Raw genomic sequence first — 18241 nt, forward strand, 5'->3', positions numbered from 1 at the left:
TTTTAATTGGAGGCTAATTACAATATTATATTGGTTTTGCCATACATCAACATGAATCCGCCACAGGTGCATACGTGTTCCCCATCCTGAACCCCACCTCCCACCTCCCTCCCATACCATCCCTCTGGGTCATCCCAGTGCACCAGCCCCAAGCTTCCTGTGTCATGCATCGAACCTGGACTGGCAATTCACATATGATATACGTGTTTCAGTGCCATTCTCCCAAATCATCTCACCCTCGCCCTCTCCCACAGAGTCCAAAAAACTGTTCTAGACATCTGTGTCTCTTTTGCTGTCTCGCATACAGGGTTATCGTTACCATCTTTCTAAATTCCATATATATGTGTTAGTATACTGTATTGGTGTTTTTCTTTCTGGCTTACTTCAGTCTGTATAATCAGCTCCAGTTTCATCCACCTCATTAGAACTGATTGTGAACCAGGGAAAACTAAGAGAAGGCTGCCGTCGAAAGGGTAGTGAAGAGACTAGGGAAAGTTAAGCTCAGATGACTGTTATGACCATCATTTGTGAGAAGCAGGTTATTCCCTGATCTGCTCCCATACTATGTACTGGTCATATATTGGTTTCTCAAAACGGGGACATCTCTATTGTCCAGACTTGCAGGGACTAATCAGTTTGAGTAACCACATTTTCTTCTTCCCACTTTTAAGCATTAACATATTAAAAGGCATTTTGGATAGAAATAATTCTGAAATATACTGATTATTCTCCTGTATTCTGAATATAGCATTCAAACATTTGATTTTTCTTATTGACCTATGCTTATCATTAAGAACAAGTTTAGATTATTTTATAATGTAGTAATGTCTGCAGGGTTTATTGACATGGGGTTGGGGGAGGTAACACTATCTTGCTGCTTCAGATTGCTCTCCTTGGCCTCACACACACACACACACACACACGCACCCTCCCTCCACGTATTTTGGGTTCTTTATACTTTTTTCCCTTTTTAAAGTTTTATCCTGACATCTGTTGTTTTTTGTGTTGGCTTGCCAATTTATAGTATCTGTTTTTCTGTTTTTCTTACTATTTCTAGTCTTCAGTCCATGGAAACTGGATAACCAAGATTTTTGAGATTGTTTAGCAAAAGAGGTATTCATTACAGACTGGCTGTTTTCTATTATAATGTTCATAAAATAGACAGATTTTTCTGTAAAAAAAGTACCTTTTCATGTTCTGTTTTGAACTGTCTTACAGAGAGACAGAGTTGCCAGAGCAGTTTTCTCATTGAATAAATTATAATTGTGGCCATAAAGATAAAAGAGAAACAATTTATATTTGTCCTGAAAAAAACAAAATGTAATGTTATCATATTTGTTCTCTTCCTTATTTTAAAATTTGGGGCAGGATGGGGAGATTTATGTACATGTTTGAATTTTGTGGAAAAAAATCATTTGAAGTAAGTACATTGTTACATCAGTTGAACAAATACGTGCTGTGCTTTGTTGAGAGAGAATCAGTGAAGGCGCTTCTTGGTGAGAAAGATTCATGTGTGGAGACAGTTAGACAACAGTACCAGACAAGGGCATGAGGCATCTAATCCTGAACACCTGGGGAGTTGTTCTAGAGAGATCCTTGTGGGTCAGAAAGATGGCTTCATGGAAGGCTTGAGATTGGATGGATTATTCATACAGAATGAATGACACATAACTGAAGAGAAAGACATACTATTCTAGGCTAGAAGAATTAGCATAATCTAACAAGGTAGATTCCAAATGAGCCTGCTGTCAGGGGAAGATCGTAAACTGGTCAACCTTGTTAGCAGTGGTGCCTTTTCCAGCCCTGATATCTTCATCTGTAACTTAGAATTCATAGTATTTTTCTCTTGGAGGTTTATGATAGAGAGTAAGTGAGGTAATATGAGAATGTTTGCAAAACCGTAAAGCCTACTTGTGTACTGTAAGGAGGTACATTTGCTGTATTGGTAGGAGAAAATAGACTAGATCAAGTAAGGCTAGTCTTTGGAAAATCAATAAGTATTGTGATAAACAGACTGTTGGTATTGATGCTGAAGAGTTTTTGTTTCATAGTAATTTGGCTGCACTGGTTTAGAGTAGGGGGTAGAATCTGAAGGGTCTCGTGCATCCCCTAATTATTATGGCTGTTATATTAAATTATGAGTTTTTAACAGCTTTTCATTGTGGAATTAAGCATATTAAAAATCTTTTTTCTTTTTTTCCATACAGTTTGGTAAAGGGAGATACAGCAGCCTCTCTGCCCATCATCAGCTATTCCCTTACCTCATACTCACCCTATGTAGCAGAACTTCTGGTCGACTCCAACATTGAGCTCCTAGCAAAGAATGACTTGCGCTTCATAGATACTGTCTATAAGGTATTTTGAGTTTATGAAACAATAATTCTTTTAGAAGTCATCAAATGGTTTTTTTAGATCCATATTTTTATAACTCCTTACATATATAGTTTCTTTTTTTTTTCCTTTTTTTTAAAAAATTTTATTTTATTTTTAAACTTTACAATATTGTATTAGTTTTGCCAAATATCAAAATGAACCCGCTACAGGTATACATGTGTTCCCCATCCTGAACCCTCCTCCCTCCTCCCTCCCCATACCATCCCCTCTGGGTCGTCCCAGCGCACCAGCCCCAAGCATCCAGTATCGTGCATCGAACCTGGACTGGCGACTCGTTTCATACATGATATTATACATGTTTCAATGCCATTCTTCCAAATCTTCCCACCCTCTCCCTCTCCCACAGAGTCCATAAGACTGTTCTATACCTCAGTGTCTCTTTTGCTGTCTCGTACACAGGGTTATTGTTAGCATCTTTCTAAATTCCATATATATGCGTTAGTATACTGTATTGGTGTTTTTCTTTCTGGCTTACTTCACTCTTTATAATAGGCTCCAGTTTCATCCACCTCATTAGAACTGATTCAAATGTATTCTTTTTAATGGCTGAGTAATACTCCATTGTGTATATGTACCACAGCTTTCTTATCCATTCATCTGCTGATGGACATCTAGGTTGCTTCCATGTCCTGGCTATTATAAACAGTGCTGCGATGAACACTGGGGTACACGTGTCTCTTTCCCTTCTGGTTTCCTCAGTGTGTATGCACAGCAGTGGGATTGCTGGATCATAAGGCAGTTCTATTTCCAGTTTTTTAAGGAATCTCCACACTGTTCTCCATAGTGGCTGTACTAGTTTGCATTCCACCAACAGTGTAAGAGGGTTCCCTTTTCTCCACACCCTCTCCAGCATTTATTGCTTATAGACTTTTGGATCGCAGCCATTCTGACCGGCGTGAAATGGTACCTCATAGTGGTTTTGATTTGCATTTCTCTGATAATGAGTGATGTTGAGCATCTTTTCATGTGTTTGTTAGCCATCTGTATGTCTTCTTTGGAGAAATGTCTATTTAGTTCTTTGGCCCATTTTTTGATTGGGTCATTTATTTTTCTGGATATATCTACCTAAAGAAACTAAGGACCTATATATAGAAAACTATAAAACACTGGTGAAAGAAATCAAATAGGACACTAATAGATGGAGAAATATACCATGTCCATGGATTGGAAGAATCAATATAGTGAAAATGAGTATACTACCCAAAGCAATTTATAGATTCAATGTAATCCCTATCAAGCTACCAACGGTATTCTTCACAGAGCTAGAACAAATAATTTCACAATTTGTATGGAAATACAAAAAACCTCGAATAGCCAAAGCTATCTTGAGAAAGAAGAATGGAACTGGAGGAATCAACCTGCCTGACTTCAGGCTCTACTACAAAGCCACAGTTATCAAGACAGTATGGTACTGGCACAAAGACAGAAATATTGATCAATGGAACAAAATAGAAAGCCCAGAGATAAATCCATGCACATATGGACACCTTATCTTTGACAAAGGAGGCAAGAATATACAATGGATTAAAGACAATCTCTTTAACAAGTGGTACTGGGAAAACTGGTCAACCACTTGTAAAAGAATGAAACTAGAACACTTTCTAACACCATACACAAAAATAAACTCAAAATGGATTAAAGATCTAAACGTAAGACCAGAAACTATAAAACTCCTAGAGGAGAACATAGGCAAAACACTCCCCGACATACATCACAGCAGGATCCTCTATGACCCACCTCCCAGAATATTGGAAATAAAAGCAAAAATAAACAAATGGGACCTAATTAAACTTAAAAGCTTCTGCACAACAAAGGAAACTATTAGCAAGGTGAAAAGGCAGCCTTCAGAATGGGAGAAAATAATAGCAAATGAAGCAATTGACAAACAACTAATCTCAAAAATATACATATATAGTTGACAGTATTTTCATATGTATTTATCTTATGTAAATGCAGTCTCTGTTACAATCAAGATGCAATTTGTTTGCTTCTATGTTTCATACTCTAATAAATATGACTGGTAAACATTTATCATTGATTATCATTTGTCTATTTTATATCTGTTTTTAGTAAAATTTGGTATATTGGCAGAAGTTAGAGTGAATGTAGTTTTATTAAGTAAAATTTGTGGTTCATAGAATTGTGAGTTAATTCATTAATTTAGTTGTTTGTAAGAAGGAACTGCAACTTATGTTAGAACAACTTGTGTTCCTTGAGATCTGAAACTATGTCTTATTATCTACTTTGGCATCTACACTTGTACTACATGTATCCTGAACTTAATCTGTTTGATTTTTCAAAGCCCTACTTTGTATCATTAATTTTATTTACATAGTGTGGTTTATGTAACCTTAGAAAAATAGTAAAAGCCAATTTATCAAATCAAATCTGCTTTTTTTTTCTTTTTTAAGAGTTTGATGAGATGGTAGCTTTTATATGTAGTCTCGGTTTAATCTTCCCTTTCTTTGCCTCTTACCTCAGAAAGCATCCATGGAAGTCTGAAAGGACTTCTAGGAAATCTGAGGTTACACAGAAGAGATTTTGGAAATTACTGTTTTAATCTGTTTCTTTCGTTTTACACACGAGAAATTGAAACTGAGTAGCCTACTGACTTGTCTAAAAATTGTCATAATTTCTATAAACAAAGAGAACTATGGTTTTCTGATACCTGGTATTAGCAAGCAAAGGAGTTTTTCTAGTTCCTATGAGAATATTTAAAACTTTTGATGATTATCTTTTCCATCTTTCTGGATAGCTATCTGGTACATTCCTAGCTACCTGTTTTCTACCTATTTCCTACTTGATCAGATCTCATAGCACCCCTACAAATCTCTTTAGTGCCCTTTCTATAGTGGCTTAATCCTCCCCCATCTCTTAAAAATGGTAGTACATCCCTGGTCACTTACCATTTTAGATTTTTGAAAGAAATTGTTCCCAACCTTTATGCTGGTCTGTTATTTCCTCTTTACAGCTTCTTCGTGATCAATTTAATTATAAACCAATCTTGACAAAAAAGCAGTTTATCCAGTGTGGATTTGCAGAATGGAAAATCCAAATTATATGTGATATTTTGAATTGTGTGATGAAGAAACACAAGGAGTTAAGTAGTCTTGAGAAGGTAATTTTATTAATAGATTATAACATGTTAAGTGGCTATATTTTAATATATAAAGTCAATACCTAGTCAGCAAATTAATGCACAGTCCAATTACTGTGCTACTCACAGATCTGAGTGGCCTTACAGTGCCTGATGTTTGCTTTAAATACAAGTCACTTGTTTTGACACATTTGTGACTTGGAGCTACTAGTCCTAAACTATAACAAACTAACATAACACATTTTCATCACTTTGTAGATTTCAAAAAGCATGTGGTCTCATTAGACTTGCAGTATTTGGCAGTCACATTTCATGAATATTTAAATGACAGAGGAATTTAATATATACATGCTACCTTCCCACATAGTTTAGAAAGAAAGTGAAGTCGCTCAGTCATGTCCGACTCTTTGCGACCCCATGGACTGTAGCCTACCAGGCTCCTCCCTCCATGGGATTCTCCAGGCAAGAGTACTGAAGTGGGTTGCCATTTTCTTCTCCAAGGGATCTTCCCGACCCAAGGATCAAACCTGGGTCTCCCGCATTCCACGTAGATGCTTTAACCTCTGAGCCACCAGGGAAGCACATAGTTTATGAAGTCTTAATACCTTTTCTTTTTAGACTCCATCACAACAAAGAAAAAAGACCAGTTCTGCTAAGTCAGAACCTTGTTCAAGTGCTGAGAAGACATCTACTGAACCTGTGGGCATTGATGTCACCGGCAGATTTGTGACTTCAGGAAAGGTGGGACAGTACAAAGACAGTATGTCGCATTAGTGTTAAGAATTACCTGCCTAATTGATCCAACACACAAGGTTCACTTTTCTGTCTAACATCTAGAAAAACATTCTGCTCAGACATTAGAGTGTAAGGATTTTTCACAATACATATTATGTATCATCTGGGAACATTCCTAAATTTAGAAGAGGGTAGAAATGTACAGTTGAACACTGTATATTTCTAATCCCTAATTCTGCCTCTTGTGATTGTGAAAATTTACTCTTAATTATGTATCTAATCTTCCTAAAGGCCTCTGCTTTAGTTCTAGGTCTTGATTTATATACATTCATATTTCTGTACCAGGAATGTAGGTTAGCCAATGGTTGATAGTCCTTAAATGTATAATCGGGTTTGGGGATGGTGTCTTGAATATTTTCTGTTTGTTGGTCGATACTTGCCCTGCCCTTGTCTGCTTCAAGAAGCTGTGGCTGAATGAGTTCAATGCATTTAGGGATAGTTTTTCTATCTCCAAGGGAAAATGCTGCTACTGCTGCTGCTAAGTCACTCCAGTCGTGTCCGACTCTGTGCGACCCCATAGACGGCAGCCCACCAGGCTCCCCTGTTCCTGGGATTCTCCAGGCAAGAACACTGGAGTGGGTTGCCATTTCCTTCTCCAATGCATGAAAGTGAAAAGTGAAATTGAAGTCACTCAGTCGTGTCCGACTCCCAGCGACGCCATGGACTGCAGCCTACCAGACTCCTCCATTCATGGGATTTTCTAGATAAGAATACTGGAGTGGGTTGCCATTGCCTTCTCCGAAGGGAAAATGAAGCCATAATATTATTTTATAATGGTAAATATGCTTTCAGCTGTCTTCCACATGGGGTAAACCCATCGAGACTGAAGGATAGACTACCAGACAAATAATCAGTGTGTCATTACATACAGGATTTGAGTATATTTTAGCTGAAGTAAGATTCAGGGAATTATTTTTCCCCAATTCATAATATGAGTTATATAAACAAGCTGTGAATTTATTTATACTTTACTCCATTATAAAATGTAGTGACACTTAACTATAAGAAAAAGGCTCCTATGTCAGTAACTTAAAAAGAAAACTGTGCCTGTTCTGTCTCAGGTAATGAGGGCACTGTGAAAACAAATGAAACTGTCCTGAATCCATTCCCAACTAGAATTTATCTAAACAAGGAATTCCTTATTCTGGAATTTTTCAAATCTTCATTGTGCTTTTTTAGCACAGTATTAGGTACACTGTAAGGACTTAATGAATCTCAGTTGATATGCTATGCTATGCTAAGTCACTTCAGTCGTGTCCGACTCTGTGTGACCCCATAGACAGCAGCCCACCAGGCTCCCCCATCCCTGGGATTCTCCAGGCTAGAACACCAGAGTAGGTTGCCATTTCCTTCTCCAATGCATGAAAGTGAAAAGAGAAAGTGAAGTCAGTCGTGTCCGACTCTTATCGACCCCATGGACTGCAGCCTACCAGGCTCCTCCGTCCATGGGATTTTCCAGGCAAGAGTACTGGAGTGGGGTGCCACTGCCTTCTCCTCTCAGTTGATATAACTGAATACATTTTTCAATCTTCTATTTCAGTGTGGGGCTGAGGAATGATCTAAATTGTCTTAACAGAAAAAGATAAAATTTTAAGACATTAGACTTGTTTTTAATTTTCTTAAAATTTCTTTTTGTTATCCATCAAAGTTTTATCAATTATATCAAAATTATCAGAAATTTGGGTAGGAATTAAAATTCTTCCAATCTAGAGAAGTTGGAGTCAGTAAGTACACTGGTTTACATGAGAAGCTGAGTCAGTGCTAAAGCAAATTGTCTCCTTCTCCCATGCTTTTCTGGAGTGCTAGTTGTGACTTCTGTGTCACGTATGCTGAGTTTTCATTGTACATATGCAGATTGTAGGAAAGGAAGTAGGCAGAAGAGTCCTGCATAAATGCAGTTTCACCTAAAGCCTTCCTCTCAAAACTTTACCTTTGTAATTGTTATTGAGGGTCTGATGTTTTATGGTTTAGTTAATAGAAAAAAACATTGCAATGAGTCCTACTCATAAAGCCAGCTCAATTATCTGTATACATGAATAGTGTGTTAACCTTTTAAAAACAGCTTCCTCTTATCAGATCAGATCAGACCAGTCGCTCAGTCGTGTCCGACTCTTTGTGACCCCATGAATTGTAGCACGCCCGGCCTCCCTGTCCATCACTAACTCCCGGAGTTCACTGAGACTCACGTCCATCGAGTCAGTGATGCCATCCAGCCATCTTATCCTCTGTCGTCCCCTTCTCCTCCTGCCCCCAATCCCTCCCAGCATCAGTCTTTTCCAATGAGTCAACTCTTTGCATGAGGTGGCCAAAGTACTGGAGTTTCAGCTTTAGCATCATTCCTTCCAAAGAAATCCCAGGGCTGATCTCCTTCAGAATGGACTGGTTGGATCTCCTTGCAGTCCAAGGGACTCTCAAGAGTCTTCTCCAACACCACAGTTCAAAAGCATCAGTTCTTCGGCGCTCAGCCTTCTTCACAGTCCAACTCTCGCATCCATACATGACCACAGGAAAAACCATAGCCTTGACTAGACGAACCTTTGTTGGCAAAGTAATGTCTCTGCTTTTGAATATGCTATCTAGGTTGGTCATAACTTTCCTTCCAAGGAGTAAGCGTCTTTTAATTTCATGGCTGCAGTCACCATCTGTAGTGATTTTGGAGCCCACGGACCGTCTCAAACATTTACCAAAGTATCCATTCAGAGTTTCAGCAATTTGTCAACTCTTTGCTAATCTTCTTTTATCTTAATTGTAATCACTTTTCTCAACATCTTTTCCCCCAAATTGAAACCTTTTGAAACAAGTCACAGACGTCACTGAATAGATTATTTCAATATTTTGTAAAGTATAAAAATGCTTTTTAAAAATCATGACCACACTTTATCATCACATATAAAATATTAATAAATTTGTAATATTTGGTGTATGCATATATGTTAATTTATACTTCTATAAATCTTAAATGGAAGATAGGATGTTTGTTTTGAAAAATTACTATGTGTGTGTTTAACATAATTGTGGAAGAGAGCATGAAAGCATCTCTGATGTGTTTTTCTCTATGCAGAAGAAAGCTGTGGTGATCCGACACCTGTACAATGAAGATGGTGCTAACATTCCTGAAGATACAGTTACAGATGTTAACGAAGCATTTGATGTTTGTGACATAAAGGCTGCTGAAATAACAATTCCTGAATTACAGGTTCCTGACATTAACTGTGAGCAAGAAGTAAGAATTTGGGGCTTCTTGAACAGATGGATGTCTTGCTTTGATGTATATAATTATTTAAGCGTCTAACCTTTGTAACATTTCTAGTCTTTTAAACTATTGATCATGGCATGTTACCATTACTTAAGAATCACTAAGTCTTACTGAATATAATTAAAAAGATATTATTTGCTCCTCATGTTTAGGGTACTAGGAGAGATGATGCAAAGATGAATAAGACATAGGACTTCTTCAAGCTTTACAATCTAGTGAGAGACTCAGACTGCTTTGTAGGGAAGGTTCTTTTCCACCTCCTGCCTATATTGATGAATGGAAAAACGTGATGCACTACAGCCCTTTCATTTTCCTCTTGGGACCCTTGCTGTCCTCTGTGCCCTCTTTCCCTCTCTCTCCATGAGTATTATTTGTATTACTTTGTAATCGCAGACCCCTGTTACAGTGTCTGGTCATTACTGCTTCTGTTAAACTTCTTTTTCTGTCTTTTATGCCTTGTGACTTACATCTTGGTATATAGTTGACATGTAAAAGCCACCAGATATCCATTAGGCTTATTTCCTGTTTACAGCAAAGGGAACAATCTCAGTGTACTTTCATTTGTTGGTCATTTCCTCTTAGTTTTCCTAATTATAAGAAGCTAGTTAGTTACAGTTTTATTTTCCTAACTGATACTATTCTATCATTTTAGGATATAAAAGTCAATCCTGAGGTTACTGCATTACAGTCTATGCTTGCTGAATGCCAAGAAAAGCTTAAGAAACTGACTTGCATAGAGAGTAGATTAGAATCTTTGGAAGAAAAAATGAAAGGGAAAGTGCTGGTGAATGAAAAAACCTGGGCTAATCTTCTGAGTCGTGTCACTCTACTTGAAACAGAAATGCTTTTATCTAAAAAGGTATTTTCTTTCCTTTGCTTTTACAGAGTATCTCAGATAATAAAGTACTTTTATTCATTATTATGTGTGTGTTCTTTGGGATGCTAAGTAAGAGACTATTTTGGGTCTTGGGAAGTGTTTAGTTGGAATGAAGTCCTAGTTGGACACAGCCCGTTTGGTGGTGCCTGTTGTGACTACCGCTTTTCCCTTCATCCAGTAAGATAATCTGATGAACTTGTATCAATTTCTGGTCCTAGTCTATCTTTCCTTCTTAAAAAGTAGATTCAAGGTTTCTATCTCCTTCCACATTTGAAAGATCAATTTTATATGTAGAGATATTTATGTTTTGCTTGTAAATAAAAGTATCTAAGCATTTTTATGTCATCTATATATGTTATGCTTAGCAGTAAGAATATAAATTGAGAATATATCTTTTCATTTTATTCTAAATGCTAAATTGTGTTATTTTAGAATGATGAATATATACAGTTTAATGAGATGAGTGAAGACTATTCTTCCAGTAGCGACATGGACAGTCTCAATCCAGGTGAGCTCTTGGTGTATTGGAATTGGTGATATGATTAGGAGATTTTACAAAAATGTTTTTATAGTATTCGATTATTTTAATCCCTGGAACCTTATTTTTTTAGAAATTGCAAAACTCCTAAGAAGAAAGAAAATACTGAACTTATAGATAAGTTAAGAGTTGCTAGAAAAGCCAACTTACATATCGTAGTGGAATAAATTCCAATGTACAAAATTGCAAACTTGTAGAGGCATTTTATTCTTTTATTTGCAGAGTGCTTTAGAATAATAAATGGACCTCTGTAGTTTCTCATTTAAACTTAAGCAGTAACTTTCACCAGGAATGGCTTCCCTGGTGGCTCAGATGGTAAAGAATCAGCCTGCAATGCAGGAGACCTGGGTGTTTAATCCCGGGGTCAGAAGATCCCCTGGACAAAGGCATGGCAACCCACTGTAGTATTCTTGCCTGGAAAATCCCATGGACAGAGGAGCCTGGCAGCTCCAGTCCATGGGATCACAAAGAGTTGGACACAGCTGAGTGCCTAACACATAATAACTTTCACATATGTGAATAATATATGTAAAACAAAACAAAAAAAAAACCACATTTTTCAGTAACCTGTAATGTGTTACAAACCTCTTATATTTCAACAGTTCACTGATGATGATAGAATGTGAAGGACCTAAAATTAGGGCAAATCTCCATGTCCCTTAACTTCTTTGGCTACTGGCATTTCCATTGTGACTGAACAGCAGGGATAAGGTTTCTAAGCTGCTTTTCAGTGATAGCTTTTTTTTTTTTTTTGATTCTTAAACTTTTTGAAAAGACAAAGGTCTAAATTTTGTCTCATGTTATATATAATTAAATCATATTTGCAGAAGAGATATTTTTCCAACTGAGAATTCATAATGAAGCTGTAGTAATAAAAATTTAATTTTCAGGACAATACAAGTGCTTTATTATCCATATTTTACAGATGAGGAAGAGAGATTAAATATTTAACTGCCAAAAGCCACATAGCTACTAAATGATTGGACGTGTTTGAATGGAGGCAAATTAGCTCTGACATTTTCTTATCAGCACTGCATACTTAAGTGTACATGCCAGTTTCATTTCACAGAGAACAATTTCAATATTTAGGTTGTTAGGTACAGTTATTAGAGATGCTGTTTCTGGCACTAAATTTATTATAGACTACAAGTTTCAGATTTGGTAAAAGTTGACTTTTTTTCTCTTTATCATTCATTACTCAACAAATTTATAAGCTCAGTTCCAAGACCCTTGAGAGCAAGAACTTTATCTTATGGTCTGTCCAGCATAATGTCTGTATTTTTGTCCCCAGTAAATATTTGTGGTAGAAATCAAGTTTTCATGCATTGCAAGAATACTGAATGCCTGCTATTTGCAAACATTGTCTTTGCCAAGTTCGATGTTGCCTGTTTGGGCTTAAACTTTTTAAATAACATATTGCAGCACATGCTATTAACCCCTTAGTTAAACACATAACCAAGTTTAAGACCTGCGCTAGGACTCAGAGTGATGAGCAGACAGACTACTGTCTGACATGGATTATAGATTAGGAATGAGGTGAATACTTGTCTCAAAAAATTTTTAGTCTGACCCTGATCAATTAAGAGTCAAATTTATGAAGTTTATGCATTATATCTTATCTATACATGCTGCCTGGAAGAAGAGGGTTTGACTTCTTTTGATGCTGAGAGCAGCAGTTCACCAATCTGGTCTTAGAATCATGTTGGGTTGGGGGTGGTTTCTGTGAAGTTCATGCTGATGAGTGAGTAGAGGAACGGAGCCAACAGGCAAGAGACTGTGGCTTGATGAGAGACTAAGGTTCTCATGTGGTAATACTCTGTTCCACAATACAAAGACTGTCTGTGTAGGCTTATGGTAAACTGTGTACAATAGTTTAAGTGGGTACCTGATTTTTTTTTTTTTTTTGCCTTGTTTTTGCAAATGTACCATGACTAAAAATGCAGGGCTTATGGGGTTGATTGGACAGAAACTTGTCTTTTCTGTGATGTTCTGTAATTGATTCAGTTGTAGGAAAGACTTGCCATCATTTTGCTGAATGAATAATATCAGGATACTGGAAAAGGAAAGTTATTCAGTTATAGAGAGAAATAAATCTGTGAACCCTGAATTTTAAGCAATTTTTCCCATACATATCAACTAAGGGTAGAATGTTTCTTGATTTTTAGGAAGTATATACAGTCAGTTTTAGTAATAATTGCCACTGTTTTAAGAAAAGAAAATTCATGGGTCAGTAGCCTATATTTAAAAATACATTAACCTGTATATTCAGTTGATTGCTATCATGATAAAGATAATTATAAAGATATTGCTTTCCTTGATTTTTATTGGCCAATTTTTAACATCTAGATCTTCATGTGCAGGTCATTATCCTAAAAGAATATTAAGGACTCATCTAGACCTATACCAGTAGCCATTTTATATTGAGATGTTTATTTTCCTTCCCTCTATACATAATATTTTAGATATTTGACTCTCCATGAAAGGAAAAGGTAATCTAAAAATTAATTTCTCCACAGATAGAAAAAGCAAAGAGGAAAGGCATGCAAATATTCCTTTGTCTTCTGGTTATAGTACAGTATCATCAGATTCAACTCCCAGAACCTCAACTGTTAATTACTGTGGTTTGAAAGAGATCTCAGAGGTAAGAAGAATCTGGCAACCACTTACATGATTTCCTTTGTGATGTCAGAAAAAGTAAGCATTAGATTTAGTTGTAGATGCCATTGGCAAGAAAAATAGTGAAACTATAAATCTTAATCTCATAAAAATTCTTTGTGATAAATAAACAGTACTTAGTGCAGTGTTTTAGACTGTGTTTTATATGTTCACGGTCCATCTTGGATTATGATTTGCTTTGAGAAATCGCCTAAATTTGTTGCTTTTTAAATTAAAGGAAACAACAATGCAGAAAATGGAAAGGATGAAAAAAATGTAAGTAACCAAAAAAAGGGCAACAGAGATTCATTTCTCTATAGGGAATTGTGTTGGATTACAGTATATAAAGAATGTACATGTGTGTTTCAAACCTTGAAGGTCTCTCAATCAGGTGTGGAATTTCCTTCAAGACTCCAGTGAATAATAAATCCATCTACAGTTATGTGTTTGTGAGATGAGTCACTGTTTTTGTTTCCAACAATCGATGTAAAACATTGTTAATGAAATTAATTGCAGATTAAAGAGTGCGGTGATATTTTTGGTTAATATTAATAGTTAATCAAGAAATTATCAATTTTTGATAACTACTTTGTCAAACTATTAAGTTATGTATGTAGATGAATGGTTTGGGGACATAAAAAGTATTGTTAAAGTGTTGCTAGTCTTTTTCAGAAAGTTATTGGTATGATAATACTGAATATGATACTTTCATCTAATACAAATATAAATTATGTGTGTTTTTTAAAGAGAAGTTGAAATAAAATATGAAATTGTGTAAGATTATCATGCAGCCTACTACTTTAAAAAACTATAATTTTTTTTTTTGAAATTTGAAATGTGCTGAAATAACTTATGCTCCACGATTTAAAGACTTAAAATCGACTCTAGTTGTTTTACTTTACCTCCTGGCCACAGTATACTTATTAGCAGTACTTGTACCCATAAATAGGCACTGAAGTTTATATAAGGCTCAACACCATAATTTCAGCAACCTAAATCCTACACCTCGCTATGGATTAGTTATTTACTTAATATATTATTTATTTATTATATTTCAGGTTTGAAGAAACTGCAGAGTTACTGAAATGTCCAAATCACTAATTATAGAATTGTCTGCATGAACTTCTCTAGGACTTTGGCTACTGTACATGTTGTATATTTTAAAGAGTTCTCTATGCAATTTTAATACACTGGAATGTTCTTATTAGAATTTGAATTCCATTTGGTATATTTGCTTTTTGGTTCCATATTGAATAAATACTTAAATATTTTTGTGCTTTGATTATACTGCTTTACTGTTTTGCTATTCTTAGGACAGCTGAGGTGCCAGTACACTTCTTTTAGAGCATGAAGTCATTCCAGCACTGTATTTTTGTGTCGACATTTGTTGACAGTGTGCTAAATAATATGTTTTTTAAAGTACAGGCTTGAGGACCATGGTTTACATCCTGTTGGAAACGCTCCACCTGGGACTTGCATGTTGTCCCCAGGAGGCTCTCGTACATACCATCTTGCCATCTGTACTAACGAATATGTTGTAATGAAAAGTTGAAAATACTCATTGAAATTTAAATAAAACAAAAATACAACTGTTTCATGCGCAGTCAAAAGGCAGCAACACATTTTCAATTAATGTTGAGGAAGTCATGGCATGATTTTCCTTTTGTGTTTGGAAGCAAGTTGGACAGTTGTGAAAATGTGTTGAGTGTTTTAGTACTCTATTCTGTAACACATTTTAAGACCAGCAGCTCAGACACAGATGGTGGCTGTCTGTATTACAAGATACCCAATGAGTATTTTTGTTTGTTTGTTTTTTTAAATGATGGGAAGTTATGTTCTTTTTGAGAGAGAAAATAATCTTAGATGAACTTAGAGAAAAGTGGAATTTATTTTAAATAACTAGATGAATTATTTTATTTACTCATATATTTATATAATGTAATTTGATATTTTCCACATGTGAAACATTAATAGTAAGTTAAAATTCTAAGTATAAGTAACCTAAAAAATACTTTTATTATTCTAATACAGGGACATGTGTAGTCATCATACTTTAAAATTATGAACTTTTGAAGTTAGCATACAACTTTGAGTTTAGTAGTTTCAGTAAATGTTTCTAGAATTAATGAATCCATTTAGCTTTATTTTTTTCAGTTGCAAAAAGTTATAAACCAAGAGATTATGAAAAACCACTTTATCAATGAAACTTCTAAAAATTTAGTATCTGTAGGCGTGGAATTGTAGCACCACCTTGTGGTTTATATGCTGGTACTTTACCTTTTATTAAGATAACGTGGTTTCCCGTGAAACACAGGATCTTATTTTCCCTTTGAAAAACCAGATCCAGTTTTTAAAAGAAAGGTTTTGGAATCTTCTTTTCTGCACAAAAGAGAAGTTATCTTCTTTTCTCATGCTCTCTTTTTCCCCTCTCTCTCCTTTATGTAGTATACACATATACCAATTGTTGTTGTTTAGGCTCTTAAGTTGTGTCCACTCTGCGACCTCATGGACTGTAGCTCGCCAAGCTCCTCTGTCCATGGAATTCCCAGGCAAGAATATCGTAGTGGGTTGCCATTTTCTTCTCCAGGGGATCTTCCTGACAGGGATAGAACACGCATCTCCTGCATTGGCAGGCATATTCTTTACCACTGAGCCACCAGGGAAGCCCTGAATACCAATTAAAAGATTTTAAACATTTTAAATTTCCTGATATACATTAAGTGTGCCAAATATAAATTTCTATTGAAAATACAATAAAAGATGTCATATTATCTAGTAGAATTTGGAATCCAAATTTTTTCATGCTTTTATCTAACACACTTACACAGGACTTAATGAAAACAACTCACAAGAACACCATGCGTTTACACTTACAAAGAATCTTACTACTTTGAGAATGTAATTTTTGGGGGAAAAGAAAGCAAATTTGACTTCATTGAAGTTATTTATTATTCTTCTAACTCTCCTGGAAATAGTAGAAAACTTTTTCCTCTTAGGTAATTTGGTGAGTAGCTTGAAACCATAAACCAGCCACTTGAAGTTCTTAAGAAAGTAAGGAGGGGCTCCTGGTGAGATTATTTGGAGCTACATAATTAAACCCGCAGTTAACTAGAATTTTCACGAACTCCATCCCCTTAATTCTCCCCTAAGTGGGATGAAAGGTATTTATTATACTGCCCACAAAGGCATCAGCAGCTGGTGTGGCCCCACCTATACTGTGCTCTGAATACATCTGGAAAGAGATCAGATAGAAACACTGAGAATTCATAAGGTGAAGTAAGAAGTAATGTCAACTCTATGAAAATTGTAGGCATAACTCAGGACTACTAAGTTGGAAAAAAAGGCTCTACATTTGTTTGTTTGTTTCAGTCTAACACTTTGTAATGTCATGTTTTAACATGTAATACATTCCCTGAAAAATAAAACTTCAAGACTTTGGAGGCTGCATTTCATGCTACTCATTCCTACAGCTTTACATCGTTGACAGGCACTTGGGGAGGCATTAAAAAGTAAATGAACCTTGTCAATTTTACAAACTACAACACTTTCTGAGATCCAATAACATTATAGGTTTAATTTTTACTTTTTAACAATTCCCAAGTTCATCTAGTGAAAATGTCAGGTTTCTTACCCTACTCACTCCAAGAGTGATAAAAGACAGCAGTAGTGACACGGAGAACATGCAGATTTATTGGGGTGGGAGGGGATCTTTCAAAACCCATACTCATTTGATTATGGTTTTTATATCTAATACTTGTAGGAATGGGGACTGTATAGTATGTATGTCTTATTTGTCTCTGAAGTTCACAAATCACAAAAATTATTTGATTAAAAAAATTTTAATATGAAATATTCAACTCAACATTTTAAGATTAAGAATAGAGCACTTGGATTTCCCTGATGGCTCAGTGGTAAAGAATCCACCTGCCATTGCAGGAGACATGGCTTCCATCCCTGCTGGGAAGATCCCACATGCTGCTGAGCCTATGCTCTAGAGCCTGGCAGCCACAACTACTGAAATCACATGCCTCAACTACTGAAGTCTGAGCCCCTAGAGCCTGTCCTCTGCAATAAGCCACTGCAGTGAGAAGCTGTCACACCACAGCTAGAGAGTAGCCTCTGCTTACCTCAACTAGAGAAGAGCCCATGGCAGCAACAAAGACCCAGTATAGCCAAAAAAAAAAAAAGCATTTATTCAATAAGTATCCCAAATGTATAAATTATTTGAATTATATATTATGGATGGGTATTAAGATAAAGGAGGGCGTCATAATTACTGATTTCTGAATCTGACATCTTAATTTCAATTTAACATCAGTCATTTAAATGTTATATCATCTTGCTGTATCTGGTAATGTATTTAAATGTGGAAAATAATATGTAGCATGAATTTATAAGTTGATAATTTTTAACATAATTTCCCATACTTAAAGCACTAATATTTCTGAGCCTTAATGCAGTAAGTTTCTCCCAGTAAAAAAGGTGAGCAATTTTTAGAAACTACCATATTTTTAAAAGCTTGCACAAAACTAGGTAGGTCTAATATAAAGCACTAAAAGCCAGAGAATTTTTACTAAGAAAAAAAGTGAGATTTCTGTTTGCAGCAATATGACAAGATATTGAAAGAAT

General features: G+C 35.9%; 1 protein-coding gene across 13 annotated transcripts in view; it reads left to right on the forward strand.

The window, feature by feature from the left end:
- Positions 1-18241, forward strand: part of CEP44 (centrosomal protein 44) — a 39184-nt gene that overhangs the window by 9347 nt on the left and 11596 nt on the right. For 9 of the 13 annotated variants that reach the window (XM_061424951.1, XM_061424953.1, XM_061424948.1 and 6 more), the window contains 8 exons: positions 2208-2355; positions 5366-5512; positions 6110-6232; positions 9348-9509; positions 10195-10401; positions 10852-10927; positions 13474-13598; positions 13851-13888. In XM_061424951.1, the coding sequence (XP_061280935.1) occupies positions 2208-2355; positions 5366-5512; positions 6110-6232; positions 9348-9509; positions 10195-10401; positions 10852-10927; positions 13474-13598; positions 13851-13888 (1026 nt within the window). The other 4 variants (XM_061424958.1, XM_061424960.1, XM_061424959.1 and 1 more) reach the window with 4 other exon arrangements.

This window comes from Bos javanicus, chromosome 8 (assembly GCF_032452875.1).
Source record: "Bos javanicus breed banteng chromosome 8, ARS-OSU_banteng_1.0, whole genome shotgun sequence".
Taxonomy (NCBI): Eukaryota; Metazoa; Chordata; class Mammalia; order Artiodactyla; family Bovidae; genus Bos; species Bos javanicus.